This window comes from Dipodomys spectabilis, unplaced genomic scaffold (genome assembly GCF_019054845.1).
Source record: "Dipodomys spectabilis isolate Male_0828 unplaced genomic scaffold, ASM1905484v1 ptg000002l, whole genome shotgun sequence".
NCBI lineage: Eukaryota > Metazoa > Chordata > Mammalia > Rodentia > Heteromyidae > Dipodomys > Dipodomys spectabilis.
The window spans coordinates 56,908,697-56,929,235 of record NW_024870679.1 but is presented as its reverse complement, the minus strand read 5'-3'; the positions used below and the strand labels follow the sequence as shown (position 1 = coordinate 56,929,235).

Sequence of the window (20,539 nt, the reverse complement as noted above, 5' to 3'; positions counted from 1 at the left end):
ATGGGGCTTGAACTCTGGACCTGGGCACTGTCCCTCAGCTCTTCAGCTCAAGGGAGCACTCACCACTGGAGCCACATCCCACTTCTGGCCTTTTCTGCTTATGTGGTGCTGAGGCATAGAACCCAGGCCTCATGCATGAGAGGAAAGCACTCTACCACTGAGCCACCTTCCCTGCCCGACCCAGGAACTCTTGTTGAATTGTGTTGGACCGTCCACTGGGAATTAGGAGTGGCTTTTAGTCTCTACAGCAAGCACTGTGAAATGGTCAAAAATCCAGTTAATAATGTGTAATTTAACAATTATTCTCTATTAAATTTGAATTCTCCAAAGGATTTGTAAGTTAAATAATTTTTTTTTCGGTTGTGGGGCTTCAACTCTGGGCTTGAGTGCTGTCCCTGCGCTCTTCAGTTCAAGGTGAGTGCTCTACTGCTTAAGCCACAGGGCCACTTCCAGTTTTCTAGTGGTTTATTGGAGATAAGAGTCTCACGGACTTTTCTGCCGGAGCTGGCTTTGAACTGTGATCCTCAGACCTCAGCCTCCTCAGTAGCTAGGATTACAGGTCTGAGCCACCGGCGCCTGGCTTATTAAATAATTATTTAATGAAATGATGTCCCAGTATTAGAACCTTCTGAAGTTTTCAGAAAGTAGTTTGTTCCAAGTGGCTCAATAAGGAATCCAAAGCTTTAGTTAATATTGTTTGTTTTTTTGGCTGTCCTGGGGGCTTGAACTCAGGGCCTGGGCACTGTCCTTGAGCTTTCTATTTGTTCAAAGCTAGCACCCTACCACTTGAGCCACAGCACCACTTCTGGCTTTTTCTGTTTGTATGATACTGAGGAATGGAACCTAGGGCTTCCTACATGCTAGGGAAGCACTCTACCACTAAGCCACATTCCCAGCCCTAGTATTAAGTTTTGTGGTTTTTTTGTTTGTTTTTTGTCGGTTATGGGGCCTGAACTCTAGGCCTGGACGCTGTCCCTCAGCTCTTCAGCTCAAGGCTAATGCTCTACCACTTGAGTCACAGTACCACTTCTAGCTTTTTTCTGCTTATGTGGTGCTGAGGAATCGAACCCAGGGCCTCAATGCATGAGGGGTAAGCACTCTACCATTGAGCCAACTTCCCAGCCCCCTAGTATTAGGTTTTAAAAACAAATGTCTAGAATCAAAGTATATAAGACAAACTTTAGGGAGAAAAATGGAAGGATTAACATTGACCAAGATACATTGTACATATAAACTGACATATATACTGAACTGAAATCCTTTTGTACAACTATTTCAAGGTAATTTTTTAAATTTATTCTTAAAAAAGACACTTTACATAAAATTTGTAACATTTATTTATGAAAAAATTCCAAAACAATCTGTACACAGAACATTAATACTTTAGTGATGTCCTCATTTAATATATAGCATGATTCATGTACAGAAACTCTTCCATTCGTCTGACAACAATAAGAACTATGTCTTCAGTCCAGATAATTGAGTTTGAAATTTACATACAATATGCTTTTCAATAATTTTTCATACTCTTAAAAGAAGTTAAATTCCATCAGAATTTAAGCAAAAGCTTTTCTATTATCACAGTCAGTGAACATTTGGCAGAGGGAATCCTACAAAAGTCAGGGATTAAAAAAATGTATTCTTTCATATTATCTGAGACTATAAATCTTGAAATGACATTTCCTCATTTTTAGAGAAAAAATGCTATCAAGAGTTTCCTTTTATGAAAGTATTTCAATTTTCATTAAATAGCTGATTTAAAATAAACAACCCAACTTGAAGTTTTCCTCAAAGTAAGCTCCAAAGACATTCTACTAATAAACCATTTATTTCCTATAATTTTGATTAATTTAGAAGTTTCAATTTTTTTTTTTTTTTTGCTGGTACCAGGGCTTGAACTCAGGGCCTCTTGCTTGCTGACATTCAACCACATGAGCCATGCCTCCAGCCCATTTTTGTTGTTACTGGAGTTTGTTTTGGTTTGTTTTTGGAGAGGGGAATCTCACTATGTTGCCCAGGTTGGTCTCCAACTAGTGGTCTCAAGTGACCTTCCTGCCTGAGCCTCCCTCATAGCTGAGGCTACAAGTGTAAGCCACCGAGTAAAACTTTTTTCTTTCTTTACCTCTCTCTCTCCCCGCCCCCCTCCTCTTTTCTCTCCTCTTTTTCTTACTTTCTGGCTCTCATAATGTCTCTTTTCTCTCTCTTTTTAGAGACAGGTTCCAAATATGTAAAGCAGAGTAAAACTGGCTTTGTAGCCAGGCTGGCCTGAAACAATACTGTGCCTCAGCCTCCCAAGTGCGAGGATTGTAGATAGATGTGTGTCACCATACCTGTTATTTTTAATCAGCATTTATCTGGTTATGAAGTTAGGCTATGCTGTCCAAAAGAGCTTCTGCTTCATTTAGACTAATGAGAAATTGCATCAATCTTGGTATAATTAACTCTCCCCCAAAAAAGTGGGGCAGGAGAAAACAGAATTTTTTTTCTTAGACTACCAGTAAGTCAACATAGTGTCTTGGGTTAAGATTTGAAAGTCAAAGAATGTATAATTAGGAATCATGCAAAGTCTATTAAGCACTAAATAAATGAGATAAAAGCAATCACTCATTCAAAGTTGAACCAGCAAATTTTCCTATCATACTGTTATTCTCATCACTGGACAAAGGTTATTTTGCATTATTCCTAATATAAACAGTTCTTGAGGCACACAACATTAAAAATGTGTCAACTCACAGCAAATGATAAATATTAAACTGTTAAAAGGGATTTAAGAGAGAAATCAAAAGTTTGCAAACTAAAAGCTGCCTCAGAGCAGTTCTGAAGCCAGAACAATATGAAGTTCCAAATAAATAATATACAGATAAAATTAGAAGAGCCCAAAGTATGATACTGCCTTTAACTTATGCCTTCAGTTTAGTAATATTGTTTATATGATATTTGAGTTTGTACAATAACCAAATAATGTAAACATACTGTAAGAGGGCAGGAAAGTGGGGATGCATTTTACCTTACTTAAACATTACCTTCCTGGGGATGGGAAGGTGGCTCAGTGGTAGAGTGCTTGCCTTGCATGCATGAGGTTCGATTCCTCAGCACCACATAAGCAAAAAGAAAAAAGTCGGAAGTGGTGCTGTGGTTCAAGTGGTAGAGCACTAGCCTTGAGCTGAAGAGCTGAAGAGCTGAGGGACAGCGCCCAGGCCCAGAGTTCAGGCCCCACGACCAGACCCAAAACAAAAAAACAAAACCCATTACCTTCCTGTCACCTGTTATTGGCTACTGCAGCTGTTTTTGAGGAGGCAAGACAACACCAAAACACTAAGCCAAATTGCCTCATTTACTTCAATTTGGCATATATTTTCATTAAAATGTGATCAAAGTCAACCAATGTTATTGTGACATATAATTAAAAACAGCCAAAGTGACTGAAGAACACAGGCTAACTAAAAAGGACTCATTTGTAAGAGTGGCTTCCTAAACTGAATATATAGGACTGATGGCTTTAAACATGAACCTGGGCTGCTCGGGGTCGCAGTATCAGCTCCCGAGCCTGTGCTGCAGCCCTGGATGGTCAGTGTAGGAACCTTCTCAATAAAGTTGCTTCTTTAATAAAAAACAAACAAACAACAACAACAAAAAAACATGAACCTGATTCTGTCATAAAAGCAAACTCTCATAGTAGTCTTATTCAAAATTTACTAGCACCACTAAATGGCATTCCCATCAGAAGAAACAAGCAGCAATAACTTACAGTCAATTCCTGGGACTGTGGGTCTGATATGCTTTTTTAGAAATCTTCAATTGAGATCAATATCCTTGGACAGAGGACAAACTAACCCCCTATCATTACTTGATCCAGAGAGTAGTTTATTTTTGTTTTGTATTTTTGGTGCTGAGGCAAAAGCAAGGGTTTCATGCTCCTAGCATTGAGGTGAGCTATACCCTCAACCTAAGGCAAAAAATATGTTTTTAAGAGTATAAAGACCATAGGGAAAGTTACTTGATGCAAAGAATAAAATGCCTTAATTATATTTAGATTACTTTCTGTTTTACTCAACGACAGCAATATATAACATTAAAATCTGAAACATCGTTTCCCTTGTTTTTGTGGTGCTGGGGGATTAAATCTAGGGCCTTGTGCATCCATGTTCTTCAGTAGGTTCAAATTTTGCTGTTGCTTGAAGACTAAACTAATGGTATTTTACAATATTCAGCACAGTGATTATTTGAACAATGAGTTGTTCAACCCTTGTCTACATTGTGCTTAAAAGAGACCCCCTACGCCACCAAAAGGGAATCCAAAAGGGAATCTCTGAAGGCACCAGTACTCATATATTCACCAAGAGACTAGCAATGTATACCTCCTAATTCCAAAATATATATCTACTGTATTTTAGCCAGATTTCAAACCTTATAGATAATTCTATGCCATAATTCCACAACTTTAAGTAACCATCCCAACCATAAAGGCACCAATTTCTATATATTTAGGATGTGGTTATTTTGAAGATTCAGAACTAGGTGGCGACTACTGAGTCTCAAAGTGATAAAACTTTAAATAGTTTTTTTAACTGGTTTTTTTTTTTGTTGTTTTTTTTGGTCGATCGTGGGGCTTGAATTCTGGGCTTGGGCGCTGTCCCTGCACTCTTCAGCTCAAGGCAAGCGCTCTACCGCTTGAGACACAGCACTACTTCCCTTTAAATATTTTTGAGGCTTCATGTATTATGAAGTTACTCTGAGTTTGTTTGTTTTTTTTAAGGGATTTAATGTTTTCTGTATATTTTAGGCCATTTTTATTTTTGTGCCCATACTGGAGCTTGAATTCAGGGCTTCTTGCTCTCACTTGGCTTTTTCACTCAAGACTAGAGCTCTACCACTTAAGCTATACCTCCAATTTCAGTTTTTAGCTAATTAGATGGAGATAAAGAGTCTCACGGGGCTTTCCTTCCCCAGCTGACTTCAAACCAGGATCCTCAGATCTCAGTCCCCTGAGTAAATGGAATTACAGGTCTGAGTCACTAGCGCTCAGCTCATTTATGCCTTTTTTGAGGGGGGGGGGGGCTGTCATTGGGCTTAATTCACTGTCTAGGCACTGTCCCTGAGCTTTTTTTACTCAAGACTAGCACTCTAACACGTGCTACAGCTCTACTTCTGACTTTCCTGCTGATGGTTAACTGAAGATGAGAGTATAATGGATTTTCCTGCTTGAGCTGGCTTTGAACCATCATCTAAGATTTCAGCTTCCTGAGGAGGATTATAGGCATAAGCCATTGGTAGCTGGCCTCATTATGCCATTTCTGATGACTTACAAAAACAAAAAACTAGCAATAGTCTATAAGGAACATGCACTTTTGTCCTGAACAGTAGTGTAGAGACTTGAAGCTACGCTTCTCAAGTAGACTTTCCTCTTATCAACATTAGATAGATTTGGAAAGTGTTAACACTGCTAACAACTCTCAAGCTACTATAGACCATCCTATTTTCTGAATTTTTGCCTCAGAACTTAAAATTAAGGCAAAAAAACTGAATTTTCCATTTTTTCAAAAATAAAATTAATCTGTGAAAATTATCATTCCTATAAAATTCCTTAAACCAATTAGATCAGAATTAAAAGTTATGTTTTTAACAGTTGTAAATAATTTTTTATTATTTATATTTTTTATATTTTATATTAACTCTAAAAATTTCAAGTATTGATTATTGGCATGAAACCATATGTGAGAAATATTATTAACATACTAATAAAGCAGCTCCTTTCTAAACGAAAATGCTTCTGAATAACTAATTCAAATATCTTGTTTAAGAATTTCTATTGAAAATATTTAACCATCTACCAAGAAAATATGGTCATGTAAGAGCTATGGTGCCCAGGTTGGCCTTCATATTATACCCCTCCTGTCTCAGCTTCCCAAGTGCTCAGATCACCAGATGTGTACCTCCATGCCCAGCTTTAAACGAAAATTAAATTCCTTGGAGACTTGCTATAATTTATTAGGAAAATGATCATTATACTGTATCAAATACTTTAGCAAAAAGGCAACTGTCTAAAAAATGATTCATTCCATTTTATCCAGAGTAAAATCATTACATTTAACCATTTAACCATAGTCTAGTTTAGTTGTCTCTTGCTTTTGTTTTGGTAGTGAAATGCCAAGGTTTTTCTCCAACATGAACACATTAAGAAGGTACATGTATGAGTTCAATCACTAGTACCTCAAAATAAAACAAAGAAGACACATGATACATGTATTTGAACAAAAATTTAACCCAGGTTTTCACATGTGCTAATAAGCATATACTCTACCACTGAGCTACACCCTCAGCTCAAATTTAACTTTTTGTGGCAAAATTTACTCTTGTCAACTGTACTTTAAGCAAGTTAACAATACTTTCACTAAACAAAAATGACTTTGAAATAGAAGAGAAAGATGGCTAGTGTTAACCAGAGATATATTTTTAAATTCACTTTAAAAAAAAACAGTATGACATATAGAGACTCAGACAGACTTTATACAAAATGCTGTGGTACTTTATACTGTGATACTTAGGGGAAATATCTGTAGAGGAACCTACAGTCTGTGTAGGAAGTGGCAGTCCATGCTTCCAGCCACAGATATGGAAAACAAACAGCTTCTACTTACTGTCTCAAGAGAGGGGGCCTCCAGGTGGGTAGCCTATTCCACTTAAAAAACTCTACCATAATAGCAATTCTCAATTCCTAAACTCTCTTCTTCCTTAATAATTTTCTGCCAACAGTCCATTATCCAGACAGTAAGTATCTTCCACAACAACAACGCAGATTTCCATTCTTTCACACTAAGAAGGGCAGCATATAAAAGTTACACAGAGAATAAAGGCATTTTATACAGAAGTGGTATAAAATTTACAACTAAAGCAATGCCAGACATCAAATCAACAGCTCATCTGAAGCTGCAAATTAACTGGAAGGAACTGGAAGGATCAGGAAAGTCTGGCATAGAGGTTCGTGCAAACTTTTCATAAAACTGTAGAGTCTCAAGCACAAGTAAGTTTAAACACTGAAATAGATGGGAAAATTCCTAAAAGACAACAATGAAGGAAGATAGATACTTCTGTTGCCTCATAAGTTAAAAATCACAAGACAAATTAGACTGTTCACATGGGCAGTATTGTACATATCAATCCCAAACTGATTTTATGACTCTTATAGAATGCCCAAAACACCACAGAGAGGAAGATATTCCAAACCAATCACAAAAAGGATTCCTACCATTCAATTATTCAACTATCTATGGCTCTCAATTTAGTCTGGCCTGAGGCTGCTTTTTACAGGGAGGTGGTCTCCCATGGCGCACAATGTGTTTTTCTAAGCTGTCCAGAATGGCCACTGCAATCTGTTGGACATGGGGGTCAGTTTGTTCATGTTCTTTGATGTTGTATAAATGTTGCAGTCCTCCTTCTTCAATCAGCATGCTGCAATACCTTGAAGCTGAAATGAAACAACATTTTTATTAAAACACTTGTAGGGCTGGGAATGTGGCTTATGGTAAGAGTGCTTGCCTAGCATGCATGAAGCACTGGGTTCGATTCTTCAGTACCACATAAACAGAAAAAGCCAAAAGTGGTGCTGTGACTCAAGTGGTAGAGTGCTAGCCTTGAGTACAGCGAGGCTCAGGGGCAGTGTTCATGTTGTGAGTTCAAGCCCCAGGATTGGAAAAAAGAAAAAAAAATACTTGTAAATTATCCCACAAAAATATTATTAAGAGCTTTTTGAGGGGCTGGGAAGGTGGCTCAGTGGTACAGTGCTTGCCTTACAAGTATGAGGCCTTGGGTTCTATTCCTCAGTACCATATAAGCATAAAAAGCCGGAAGTGGCACCTGTGGCTCAAGTGGTAGAGCGCTACTACCCTTGAGCTGAAGAGCTAAGGGACAGTACCCAGGCCCAGAGTTTAGGCCCCACAACTGACCAAAAAAAAACAAGGAGCTTTAAGAGCTTTTTGAATTTACATTTTAGTTGTTTTGTTATTGAGCATGACAAGGTATAGCTTGAGAAATACTACTGTAATGATGTAATGTCCATAGTACTATTCCCACTCATAAGTAATATTCAAAACCAAATATTTCTTATGTTAAACTTAAGACAGACAATTTGGAAAACAAACACAAGTTTTCTTTTGTTTTGTCAGTCATAGGGCCTGAACTCTGGGCCTGGGTGCTGTCCCTCAGCTATTCAGCTCAAGGCTAGCACTCTACCATTTGAGCCACAGTGCCAGTTCCGTCTTTTTCTGCTTATGTGGTGCTAACGAATTGAACGCAGGGCCTCATGCATGCAACGCAAGCACTCTACCTTCCCAGCCCAACACAAGTATTTTTATTAGGTATCTGACTCACCTCAAATCAAATCACAGATAAGTACTGGAAAAAATTTATTATTTACTATCTATGTTTATACATGCATGCATGTATGTATATATGTGTTGCTAATACTAGGCCTTGAACTCAGGGCCTGGGCAGTATCCCTTAGCTTTTTCTTTTTTTCTTTTTTTTTTTTTTTGTCGGTCGTGGGGCTTGAACTCTGGGCCTGGGCGCTGTCCCTCAATTTTTCAGCTCAAGGCTAGCGCTCTACCACTTGAGCTACAGCGCCACTTCCGGTTTTCTGGTGGTTTATTGGAGATAGGAGTCTCACAGTCTCTCCTGCCCGGGCTGGCTTTGAACCGCGATCCTCAGATCTCAGCCTCCTGAGTAGCTAGGATTACAGGCGTGAGCCACCAGCGCCCGGCCTCCCTTAGCTTTTTCACTCAAGGCTAGTACTCTATCACAGCTCCAATTCTAGCTTTTGGTGGCTAACTGTAGGTAAGAATTTCATGGACTTTCCATCTTACAAACAAAATTTCATTTTTCTAGAGACAATGGCTGGCTATGGTGACTAAAGAATGAGGACTGGAACATACCACAAATAGCAGTAGACTACTTAAGATTTTTTTTTTTTTTTTGGTTGGTTGTGGGGCCTGAACTCTGGGCCTGAGTGCTGTCCCTCAGCCCATCAGATCAAGGCTAGTGCTCGACCACTTGAGCTACAATGCCACTTCCAGCTTTTTCTGCTTACATGGTGCTGAGGAATCAAGCCCAGGGCATCATGCATGCAAGGCAAGCATCTACCACTGAGCCGCCTTCCCAGCCCCTACTTAAGATTTTTATCACCAAGTCCTATTTACCATGGGATCTTAATTTTTAAATTGCTTGAGGATAGAACAGTAATCTACTATTGTGAGTGTTGCAAAGTTCATTTTAAAGAATCCATTTGTTTACTTGTTGGTCTGTTTTCTGGTATTTTGTTTATAATAAACAATTCTCTTAACTATTTTTGTGCCAATACTGGGACTTGAATTCAGGGCCTTATATTCTTAGCATTTTGCTCTAGGGTGGTGCTCTACCACTTTAGTCATACCTCCACTTCTGGTATTTGCTGGTTACTGGCAGAAGCTGGCTTTGAATATTTTTTTTTTTTTTGGTCCAGTTGTGGGGCCTGAACTCTGGGCCTGGGTGCTGTCCCTCAGCTCTTCAGCTCAAGGCTAGCACTCTACCTTGTGAGCCATAGCGCCACTTCCGGCTTTTTTCCTTTTTGCATATGTGGTGCTGAGGAATAGAACCCAGGGCCTCATGCATGCAAGGCAAGTGCTCTACCACTGAGCCACTTTCCCAGCCCTGGCTTTGAATCTTAATCCTCAGTTTCAGTCACCTGAATAGCTAGGATTACAGGCACAAGATACCAGCACCCAGCCAATTCTCTTAAAGTGAATATTTAAAAGTCAGTGTCCTAGTCTGGAGCCATAGCTCAAGTGGTAAGAAACCTTTGTGGCAAGCCAGCAGTTCAAACTCTAATATTGCAAAACAGACAAGCAAAAATCCAACCCAAAACAAAAGTCAATGTCCTTAAAACTACAACAAAGAAACATACTCTTTTATTTATTTTTGGTCAGTTGGGCTTGAACTCAGGGTGTGTGTTCACTCTCTCTAAACCTTTTTTTTTTTGGTCAATCTTGGGGCTTGAACTCTGGGCTTGGGTGCTGTCCCTGTGCTCTTCAGCTCAAGGCTAGTATTATACCGTTTGAGCCACAGTACCACTTCCGGTTTTCCAGTAGTTTATTACAGATAAGAGTCTCACAGATTTTCCTGCCCTGGCTGGCTTTGGACTGGAATCCTCAGATCTCAGGCTCCTGAGTAGCTAGGATTACAGGCATGAGCCACTGGTGCCTGGCTCCTAAGCCTCTTTATGATTAAGGCTAGTGGTGTACCACTTGAGCCACATCACTATCTTTACAATAAAAAATATATTATTTAAAAAAACTTACAACAAGAATAAACCAGAAATGGCATTTTTAACTGGGCTTTTGTGGCTCATGCCTCACTACTCAGCAGGCTGAGATCTGAGGATCAAAGTTCAAAGCCAACCTGAGCAAGAAAGTCTCTGAGACTGTTATCTCCAATTAACCACCAGAAAACTGGAAGTAATGCTGTGACTCTAAATGATAGTGCTGGCCTTGAGCAAAAGGAGCTCAGGGCGGGCACCGGTGGCTCATACCTGTAATCCTACTGGAGAGGCTCATATCTGAGGGTTATAGTTCAAAGCCAGCCAGGGCAAGAAAGTCCATGAGACTCTTATCTCCAATAAACCACTAGAAAACCAGAAGTGGTGCTGTGGCTCAAGGGGTAGAGTGCTTGCCTTGAGCTGAAGAGTGCAGGGAAAGCACCCAAGCCCAGAGTTCAAGCCCCACGACTAACCAAAAAAAAAAAAAAAAGCTCAGGGACAACAAATGCCTAAGCCCTGATTACAAGCCCTATGACCAGAATTCAAGCCCCATGACCCCTCAGCCCCCCCTCCCCAAAAAGGCTTTCCTAGTTAGAAATGTAATTTTTTTATTTTTATTTTTTTGTTGGTCATGGGGCTTGAACTCTGGGCTTAGATGCTGTCCCAGCATTCTTCAGCTCAAGGCGAGCACTCTACCACTTGAGCCACAGCACCACTTCAGTGTTTCTGGTGGTTTACTGGAGATAAGAATCTCCTGGACTTAAGCTGGCTATAAATGGTGATCCTCAGATCTCAGCCTCCTGAGTAAGGTAGGATTACAGGTGTGAGCCACCAGAGCCTGGCTAGAAATGTAATTTCATAATGAAGTGTTTGCCTAGCCACTGGGCTGATCCTTAAGACGAGGGGAGGGGAGGGGAGGGGAGGGGAGGGGAAGCAGGGAGCTTTCTTAGGTTTCCTATAAAAGCAGAATTTCACTTGAACAGGAAAGCATGGTTCTCTTTTTTAGTACATACGATTCTTGCTGCAGACATGTTGCATGGCCCAAACTGCCCATAACTGGACTCCAGGTGTTGTGAAACAGCCAAGCAGTGGGAAAAATGGATTAAAGGACCTAAAGTTTAAAAGAAAAGAACCAAAGTTATATTCTATACATAGTGTCTTTTTCTTTCTTTCTTTTTTTTTTTGTACCAAACTGGGGCTTGAATTCACTTAATTGACATCATCAGGATTAGACAGTATGCACCTTATTATTGCAATTGTTTTCCCAAAAAATGTGTACTTCTAGTTCTTCAATGTAGTCATATTATTCTAAAACTCCATGCCTTCTCTTCCTAAAAATCTCTTGTCCTTATTTGTCTTTCTAAGTCAGTTTACTGGGGCTTGAATTCAGGGCTTTGAGTGTTGTCCCTGAGCTCTTGTGCTCCAGGCTAGTGCTCTACTACTTGAGCCACAGTTCTACTATTGGTTTGTTGTGCCACTCCTGGGGCTTACATTCTAAGTGTTGTCCCTGAGGTTGTTTTTTTTTTTTTGCTCTAGGTTAGTGTTCTACCAGCTGAACCACAGCTTTACTTCTGGCTTTTGGATGGTTAACTGGAGATAAGAATGTCACAACTGGGGCTGGGAAGGTGGCTCAGTGGTAGAGCGCTTGCCTTGCACGCATGAGGCCCTGGGTTCGATTCCTCAGCACCACATAAGCAAAAAGAAAAAAAAGCCGGAAGTGGCGCTGTGGCTCAAGTGGTAGAGTGCTAGCCTTGAGCTGAAGAGCTGAGGGACAGCGCCCAGGCCCAGAGTTCAGGCCCCACGACCGGACCAAAAAAAAAGAATGTCACAACTTTCCTGCCTGGGCTGGCTTTGATTCCTGATCCTCAGATCTCAAAAGTCCTAAGAGGCTATAATAACAGGTGTGAGCTACTAGTACTCACCCAAGATACACATATGAAGTAGTCAACAAAAATAAGTTGCAGCTAGGCATTGGTGGCTCATACCTGTAACCCTAGTTATTCAGGAAGCTAAGATTTAAGGGCTGTGGTTCAAAGGCAGTCCAGGCAGAAAAATCCAAGAGCTTCTATATACAATAAGTCAGTAAAAAAGTTAAATTGGAGGCATGACTCAAGTGGCTTTTTCAGGACAGCTACAACTGAAAAAGCTGAGCAAAAGTGTAAGTTCCCTGAGTTTAAGTGCTGGTAACAGCACACACACACAAAAAGTTGCAATAAAGTTAATTGTATAGCAATTGGAGTATTTCAGATAATGAATAAACTGCCTAACAAGTGACTTAATTGACATCATCAGGATTAGACAGTATGCACCTTATTATTGCAATTGTTTTCCCAAAAAATGTGTACTTCTAGTTCCTCAATGTAGTCATATTATTCTAAAACTCCATGCCTTCTCTTCCTAAAAATCTCTTGCCCTTATTTGTCTTTCTAAGTCAGTTTACAATTTACCTCCTTTGAAAACTTTTTTATCGTCTTCTAGTATAGAATTAAGTGCTTTTTTTTTTTTTTTTGGTTAGTGGTGGGGTTTGAACTCTGGGCTTGGGCACTGTCCTTGCACTCTTCAGCTCAAGGCCAGTGCTCTACTGCTTGAGCCACAACACCACTGCTGGTTTTCTAGTGGTTTATTGGAGATAAGAGTCTCACAGACTTGGGCTGGGAAGGTGGCTCAGTGGTAGAGCGCTTGCCTTGCATGCCTGAGGCCCTGGGTTCCATTCCTCAGCACCACATAAGAAAAAAGAAAAAAGTGGCACTGTGGCTCAAGTGGTAGAGTGCTAGCCTTGAGCTGAAGAGCTGAGGGACAGTGCCCAGGCCCAGAGTTCAGGCCCCATAACTGGACCCAAAAAAAAAAAGTCTCACAGACTTTCCTACCCGGGCTGGCTTTGAACCTCGATCCTCAGATCTCGGCCTCCTGAGTAGCTAGGATTACAGGTGTGAGCCACTAGCACCCAGCTAAGTGCTCTCACTTTTATAACATTCTCAACATCTAGCATAATACTGTTAGATATTATCCTATAGATCTTGTAGTTATCTTGATAGATATTATGATATCTTGATAGATATCTTGATTTATCTTGATAAATATTATCTTATAGACATTATAATATATGCTAGATATTATGATTGAATATAAATATTATGCTAGATATTGTGATCTCCTTCATAAAATATAAAGTTCTTAGCTGGGAACCAATGGTTCATGCCTATAATTTTAGCTTCTTAGGAGGCTGTGATCTGAGGATCATGGTTTAAAGCCAGCCCAGGCAGAAAAGTCTATGAGACTCTTATCTCCAACAAACCACTAGAAAACCAGAAGTGGCACTGTGGCTTAAGCAGCAGAATGTTCTCTTTGAGCTGAAGAGCTGAGGGACAGCGCCCAGGCCCAGAGTTCAAGTCCCAAGGCCTACAAAAAGTAAAAGTAAAAATAATAGTAGTAATAAATAAATAATAAAGTTCTTGTGTAGCATCATGTCTTAGTCACCTTTAATTTTAAGAACACAGAACAAATCCCTAGAACTTATTGTCAATACATATGAATTAAGGATGGAATAAGTGATAGAAAAAAGTTAAAATACATTAAAAAAAAAAAAGCCAGTACTGAGATACTTCAAAGATTACATATGAGCTGGGCACCTGTGGCTCATGCCTGTAATCCTAGCTACTCAGGAGGCTTAGATCTGAGGATCTCGGTTCAAAGCCAGACTTTCCTGTCCCATGGTACTCTTATCTCCAATAAACCACCAGAAAACTGGAAGTGGTGCTGTGGTAGAACGCTAGCCTGGAGCTGAGGAGGTGAGGAACGATGCCCAGACTCAGAGTTCAAGTCCCATAACTGGCAAAAAAAAAATTACATATGAGTCATCTTCTTTTGGGCCAGTCCTGGGGCTTGAACTCAGGCCTGAGCACTATCCATGAGCTTCTTTGTGCTGAAGCCTAGTGCTCTATCACTGGAACCACAGCACCACTTCCAGTTTTTGAGTGGTAAATTGGCAATAAGAGTCTCACGAGGCTTCAAAGCATGACCTTCAGATCTCAGCTTCCTGAGTAGCTAGGATTACAGGCAGGAGCCACCAGACCCCGACTATGAGCAATCTTTTTTTTTTTTTTTTTTCAGGTAAGGGGTAGGTTTATTCATCATTCCGGTTGGTACCAGGCCATCTTGGTCCTCCACGAGGTGGGGAAAGGCCTGGGAATGAGTAATCTTGAGATAAGAAAAATGATCAGAGCTGGGAATGTGGCTTAGTGGTAGAATGTTTGTCTTGTATGCATGAATCCCTGGGTTTGATTCTTCAGGACCACATAAGCAGAAAACGCTGCAAATGGCATTGTGGTTCAAGTGATATAGTACTAGCCTTGAGCAAAAGCAGCTCAGGTACAGTGCCCAGGCCCTGAGTTCAAGCCTAAGGACTGGCCAAAAAAAAGAGAGAAAAGAAAAAGAAAAATGGCCAGGTTACTGGCTTATTATTAATTGTGGTAATTACCTGTATGCTACCATCTCACATTCTGGAGTTGGCCATTTCAATATAGCTGAGTGCTAGAAAAGACATAAAGACACACACACAAAAATTACAATGGTTATTTAGCATCATATTATTACATAATGGTGAACTGACATTTTAGCAGTTATGAATATTGTTTATATTCCTTCAGAAAACACTAAATGACCCTACCAAGTCATCAAGAAGAGAATTTCTCTGGCTACGGCTCAGTGTCCAAGCTTGTTCACCTCTGGATATTAAATGGGCAATAATTCCAGCTGCAAAGTAACTGACTTCCACTTCAACACTGTGTAGGAGACTACTGATGTGGTCTATAAAATCCTTCCACATTAATTCAGAATGTAATTCTTGTACTTCAGCTATATTGTTCTGAAACAAAAAAGAGGGTACAAGAGTTTAAGTGATTTGTATATTTGTAAGTGGTTGGGAGAACTGCTTTCCAACACTGAAAAAGACCAGAAGCTAATCAGAGTTGAAGTATTCAAATGGAGCAGTTTCCATATTGCAATAAAAATAAGGAGAACCAGGAGTCAAAGAGAACCTGGCAATTTTGTTAAGCTGAGAAGACAAAAATCATAGTTTAGGGTTGCCATGCTGCTAAACTGTGTATAGAAGAAAAACATCATAGTATCAGAATCAGAAAGGGATGGATATACACATACACAGAGGGAGAAAGACAAACATACGGATAAACACATGCACTGATAGACAGAAATGATATACCTGAACAAAATTCTTATCAAATTTTTGGCAGGATAATAATATAATACAAGGTAAAGCCGGGTGCCAGTGGCTCATGCCTGTAATCCTAGCTACTCAGGAAGCTAAGATTTGAAGATCATGGTTCAAAGCCAGCCTGAGCAGGAATATCTATGAAACTCTTGTCTCCATTAACTACCAAAAAGCCAAAAGTTGAGGGTAGCTCAAGTGGTAGAGTGCTAGCCTTGGGCACAAAAGTTCAGGGATAGTGCCCAGGCCCTGAGTTCAAGCCCCAGGACCTGTACACAGAATTTTTCCTTTCCTTCCTTCTTTTGCTGGTACTGAGGCTTGAACTCAGGGCCTCACACTGTTGCTGAGTTTTCTTGCTCAAAGTTGGCATTCTATCACTAGAACCACACCTCCAGTCTGGCTTTTAGCTACTTAATTGGAGATAGGAGTCTTCTAGACTTTCTTACTTGGGTTTGCTTCTGAGATTCTCTAAGTCTCAACTTCTTGTATAGCTAGTATTACAAGTGTGATCCACTGGTGCCTGTCTTGATGTCTTTTTTTTTTTTTTTTTGGTAAGTTGTGGGACTTGAACTCCGGGCCTAGGTGCCATCCCTGAGTTTTTTTGCTCCAGGCTAGCACTCTACCACTCTGAGCCACAGCACCACTTCTGGTTTTCTGGTGGTTAACTGGGGAGTCTCACAGACTTTCCTGCCCAGGCTGGGTCTGAACCTCAACTCTCAGATATCAGCCTCCTGAGAAGCTAGGATTATAGGAATGAGCCATCGGCGCCCGGCTTTTGAGGTCACTTGTTGATAGCATCTTTTTTTCTGACTATAAAGTAAACCATGTTCAATATGAAATTTAGTATAATGCCCAGAAATGTGTATTTATTTTTCCTTTAAAAATGCCAAAATCGGGGGGGACCAAGATGGCGACGGGGCAGTAGGGAAACGCCACAGCTCTCTCCAACCAAAAAGAGAGTTCGAGTTCCAACGTTTAATCTCCCCAAGAGACCGACAACAACAAAAAGACGAACACTCAGAGAAAAACCAGAGGTGGAAGATAACAAAAAAAAGAAAGAGAGGAAAAGAAGAATTTCAGAACAGAGAAGAGCGAAGACCCCTCCCCCAACCTTTACTGGCCGCGCGGCAGTGCGCCAAGCCGCCGGCCAGCCGGCCCGGCGGGGGCTGCCGGAGCCACAGAGACACAGGGGGCTGCTTGCAGATCACCAGGTACCGGATTGCAGAACAGCGGATCGCCAGGAACAGAGAAACCTACCAGCCGGGAGTCTCCAGGAGGATCCCACCCCACCCATCACTCTCCACCGGAGCGGAGAGGCTCCATCCCGCCAAAGCCGCCCGGCACCAGCAGCGCCACAAAGGGACCTGTCCGCAGACCCACCCGCCCAATCGCGATCGCAACGACGGCGGGGGGCCGCCCAACCCAGCCCGCAACCACCCCAACTGAACTCGGACTGCAACAACAACTGACGGACTGCAACAACAACTGACGACCTACAGGGTGAGTACCCATCAGGGGACAGGGAATCCATCAAGGGAGATCAGAGCTGGAGGGAATCCCCAGACCCTGACCTAGACTCCCTACCCCAACACCCGGACCACAGGACCCACTAAAACTGGGAACTGTTCGAGAGCTCCACCAGCCGGTAGAGCACACTCTGCTGGCCAGGCCAGAGCAAGAGCGCCCCTGGAAGGGAGCTTAAATGCTCAAGCCAGGAACAGTGCCCCTGGGTCAAGACTACCAACAGTAGAAGAAATTTGAACTGTGTCCTCCAGGCTGCATAACCAAGGTGGTATACACATTAGCACAGGCCTAACGAGCGCGCTCCAGGCTGGGGCCGGAACCAGGCCAGGGGACCGGCGCCTGAACAAAGCAAAAAGGGTCAGAAGTGGGGCTGTGGCTCAAATGGTAGGGTGCCAGCCCTGAGCTGAAGAGCTGAGGGACAGCACCCAAACCTAGAGTTCAAGCCCACAACCAGCCCAAAACAAACAAACAAAAACACATCAGGAGCCCACAGCAGACTCCAGTATTTGGGAGAGTGCATCCAGAGCATCTGATCTTCCCAAGAGCACCCGCAGGAGCAAACACAAGCAGTCCAGGCTGCTCAACCCTTCCAAAGGCGGGAATTGCTACAGCAGAGAGCTGAGAATCCTAAGTGAATAGCAGCTGGAAATAGGCTCCCAATAGAATCCAGATCAGGCACAGACTCTCTCTACCAATACAGAATCAGCAACCAAGCAAAGACAGACACACCAAAACAAGATTGAAGAGCAGTCTCCTGAACCCCCATGCGAAAATCACAGAGAAAAATCACAAGGTTTACCACTACCCAGGACAGCAAGCTCACCTCAAAAGCCAGCAGCCACGCAGGGGAGAGCCCCAGTGGGAGCAAAGCAGGAATGGAAGACAAAAACTACATCCAAGGGTTGCTGGAGGCAATGACTCAAGAAATAAAGCGAGAAATGGATCAGAAATTGAAAGAGCACAAGGATGAACTATCAAAAGATATACAGGACATCAAACAAAAATTGGATGCAAAAATAGAAGCTGCACAAACCTCAGTAAGAAGTGAGATAAACGCCAAATTAGAGGTAATGCATACTGATCTCACCTCATTGAGAGGTGAGATCAGTACTCTGAGAACCAACATTGAATCCATAAAGGGATCCATTTCCACCATGCAAACCACAATAGAAGCCACGGTCAACAGAGTGAATGAAATGGAAGGTAGAGTGTCAGATACAGAAGACAGAATACACCAACTGGACCAAAAAGTGACAGATATGGAAAAATCACTCAAATTAAACCAAAGGGAAATTCAAGAGCAAGCAGATAATGCTAAAAAATTTAACCTTCGCATAATCGGAGTGGACGAAGGTGAGGAATTCCAGAGCAAGGGAATGCAACACCTATTTAACAAGATAGTCAATGAAAATTTTCCCCACCTCAAAAACGACCATCTTAACTACATCACAAAAGCTTATCGAACACCCAACAAGCAAGATCCCAGGAGAAACACTTCTAGGCACATAATAGTAACAATGATGGATCTGAATAATAAGGAAACAATCCTGCATGCAGCAAAAATGAAGAAGGAGCTATACTACAATGGGAAAAAAATTAGAATCACTGCAGATCTCTCCACACAAACAATGAATGCAAGAAAAGCCTGGGAAAGCACCATACGAGCCCTGAGAGCCAATAACTGCCAACCCAGACTGATATACCCGGCAAAGCTAGCATTCACATTCGATGGAGAACTGAAAACTTTTAATAGCAAAGAAAAACTAAATGAATACATAAACATTAAGCCAGCATTACAAAGAATTCTAAGAGGGGGGACACAACCTGAAGAAAGCAACCAGGAACTGGGACCTGCCCCAAACAGGCATTACTCAAAGTCTAACTGAGCAAGCACAGGAGGAAAGGAAAGAAGAAAAACTTAGGAAAACGGAATGGCAGGGACAACAATGCATCTCTCTATACTTTCTCTTAATATAAATGGGCTGAATTCGCCAATTAAAAGAAAACGAACTGAGGACTGGATCAGAAAACAAGACCCATCCATCTGTTGCCTTCAGGAGACCCACCTCTCAGCCAAACATACAAACAAACTCAGAGTGAAGGGGTGGAAAAGGATCTACCAATCAAATTCCCCCAATAAGAAAGCAGGTGTAGCTATCCTGATATCTGACAAAATAAACTTTTCATTAAAATCAGTACAGAAAGACAAGGACGGACACTACATATTAATAAAGGGAACAATCCAAGAGGAGGATATAACCATCATCAACTTATATGCCCCAAATATTGGTGCACCCAGATATGTTAAACAAATGCTCTCAAACTTACAGAATAAAATAGATCCCAATACGATAATACTAGGAGACTTTAACACGCCACTCTCACCAAAGGACAGGTCTACCAACCAGAGGATTGGTAAAGAAGCTACCGAATTAAGTGAGGCCATACTTCAAGCGGAATTAACTGACATCTACCGAGTATTTCACCCTAAAACAACACAGTACACATTCTTCTCAGCAGCTCATGGAACTTTCTCCAAAATAGACCATATCATAGTTCATTCAAGGAACTTAAGCAAATACAAAGGGATCGACATAATCCCCTGTATCCTATCTGACCACAGTGGAATCAAGCTAGCTCTCAATAACAAAGCATACCGCAGAAATTTCTCTAATACATGGAAATTGAACAGCACACTCCTTAACAAGGCCTGGGTAACAGAAGAGATCAGAGAAGAAATAAAGCATTTCCTAGAACTCAATGAAAATGAAAACACCTCACAAAGAAACTTGTGGGACACAGCAAAAGCAGTCCTGAGGGGCAAATTTATTGCCCTCAGTGCCCACATCAAGAGAATGGAGACAGACCAAGTAAATAATCTCATGATGCAACTAAAACAGCTAGAAAAACAAGAAAAAATGGGACCTAAAGCTACTAGACGAAGCCAGATAACCAAATTGAGAGCAGAGATTAACCAATTAGAAAATCAGAAAACCATAACCAAAATAAACCAAACAAAAAGCTGGTTCTTTGAAAAAATAAACAAAATTGATGGCCCGTTGGCAAGATTAATTAAAAAAAGAAGAGAGGAAACCCATATTAATAGGATTAGGGATGCCACGGGAAACATCACAACACGCACCCAAGATATCCAAACAATTCTAACAGACTACTTTCAAAAGCTATACTCTCTAAAGGAAGAAAATCTGGCGGAAATGGATGCATTTTTAGAGAAATACAAGTTACCCAAACTGAGCAAAGAAGAAGTTAACCAATTAAATAAGCCAATATCCTATAATGAGATACAGGAAGCTATCAAAAGTCTTCCAACAAAAAAAAGCCCAGGACCAGATGGATTCACAGCAGAATTCTATAAGACCTTTAAAGAAGAACTAATACCCATACTCCTCAAGCTCTTCAGAGAAACAGAGAAGGAGGGAGCTATCCCAAACTCATTCTACGAAGCCAATATCACACTCATCCCCAAACCAGGCAAAGACCCAACC

General features: G+C 41.2%; 1 protein-coding gene and 1 long non-coding RNA gene across 2 annotated transcripts in view; both read right to left on the bottom strand.

Annotated features, from left to right (window-relative positions):
• Nucleotides 1-2,679: 2,679 nt before the first annotated feature.
• LOC122105087 lies at nucleotides 2,680-4,790 on the bottom strand. Its single transcript, XR_006147003.1, has 3 exons — nucleotides 3,646-4,790; nucleotides 3,253-3,511; nucleotides 2,680-3,023 (listed from the first exon to the last, which is right to left on the bottom strand). It is a non-coding gene; the product is annotated as an uncharacterized LOC122105087 (long non-coding RNA).
• Nucleotides 4,791-5,967: 1,177 nt separating this feature from the next.
• The window catches only part of Zyg11b (zyg-11 family member B, cell cycle regulator), a 63,438-nt gene continuing 48,866 nt past the window's right edge, over nucleotides 5,968-20,539 (bottom strand). Inside the window, exons 11-14 of the mRNA XM_042676167.1 lie at nucleotides 14,952-15,149; nucleotides 14,763-14,815; nucleotides 11,299-11,396; nucleotides 5,968-7,465 (exon numbers count right to left, since the gene is read on the bottom strand). Of these exons, the coding sequence (XP_042532101.1) occupies nucleotides 7,275-7,465; nucleotides 11,299-11,396; nucleotides 14,763-14,815; nucleotides 14,952-15,149 (540 nt within the window). The 3' untranslated portion in view covers nucleotides 5,968-7,274. The remainder of the gene's footprint in view (nucleotides 7,466-11,298; nucleotides 11,397-14,762; nucleotides 14,816-14,951; nucleotides 15,150-20,539) is intronic.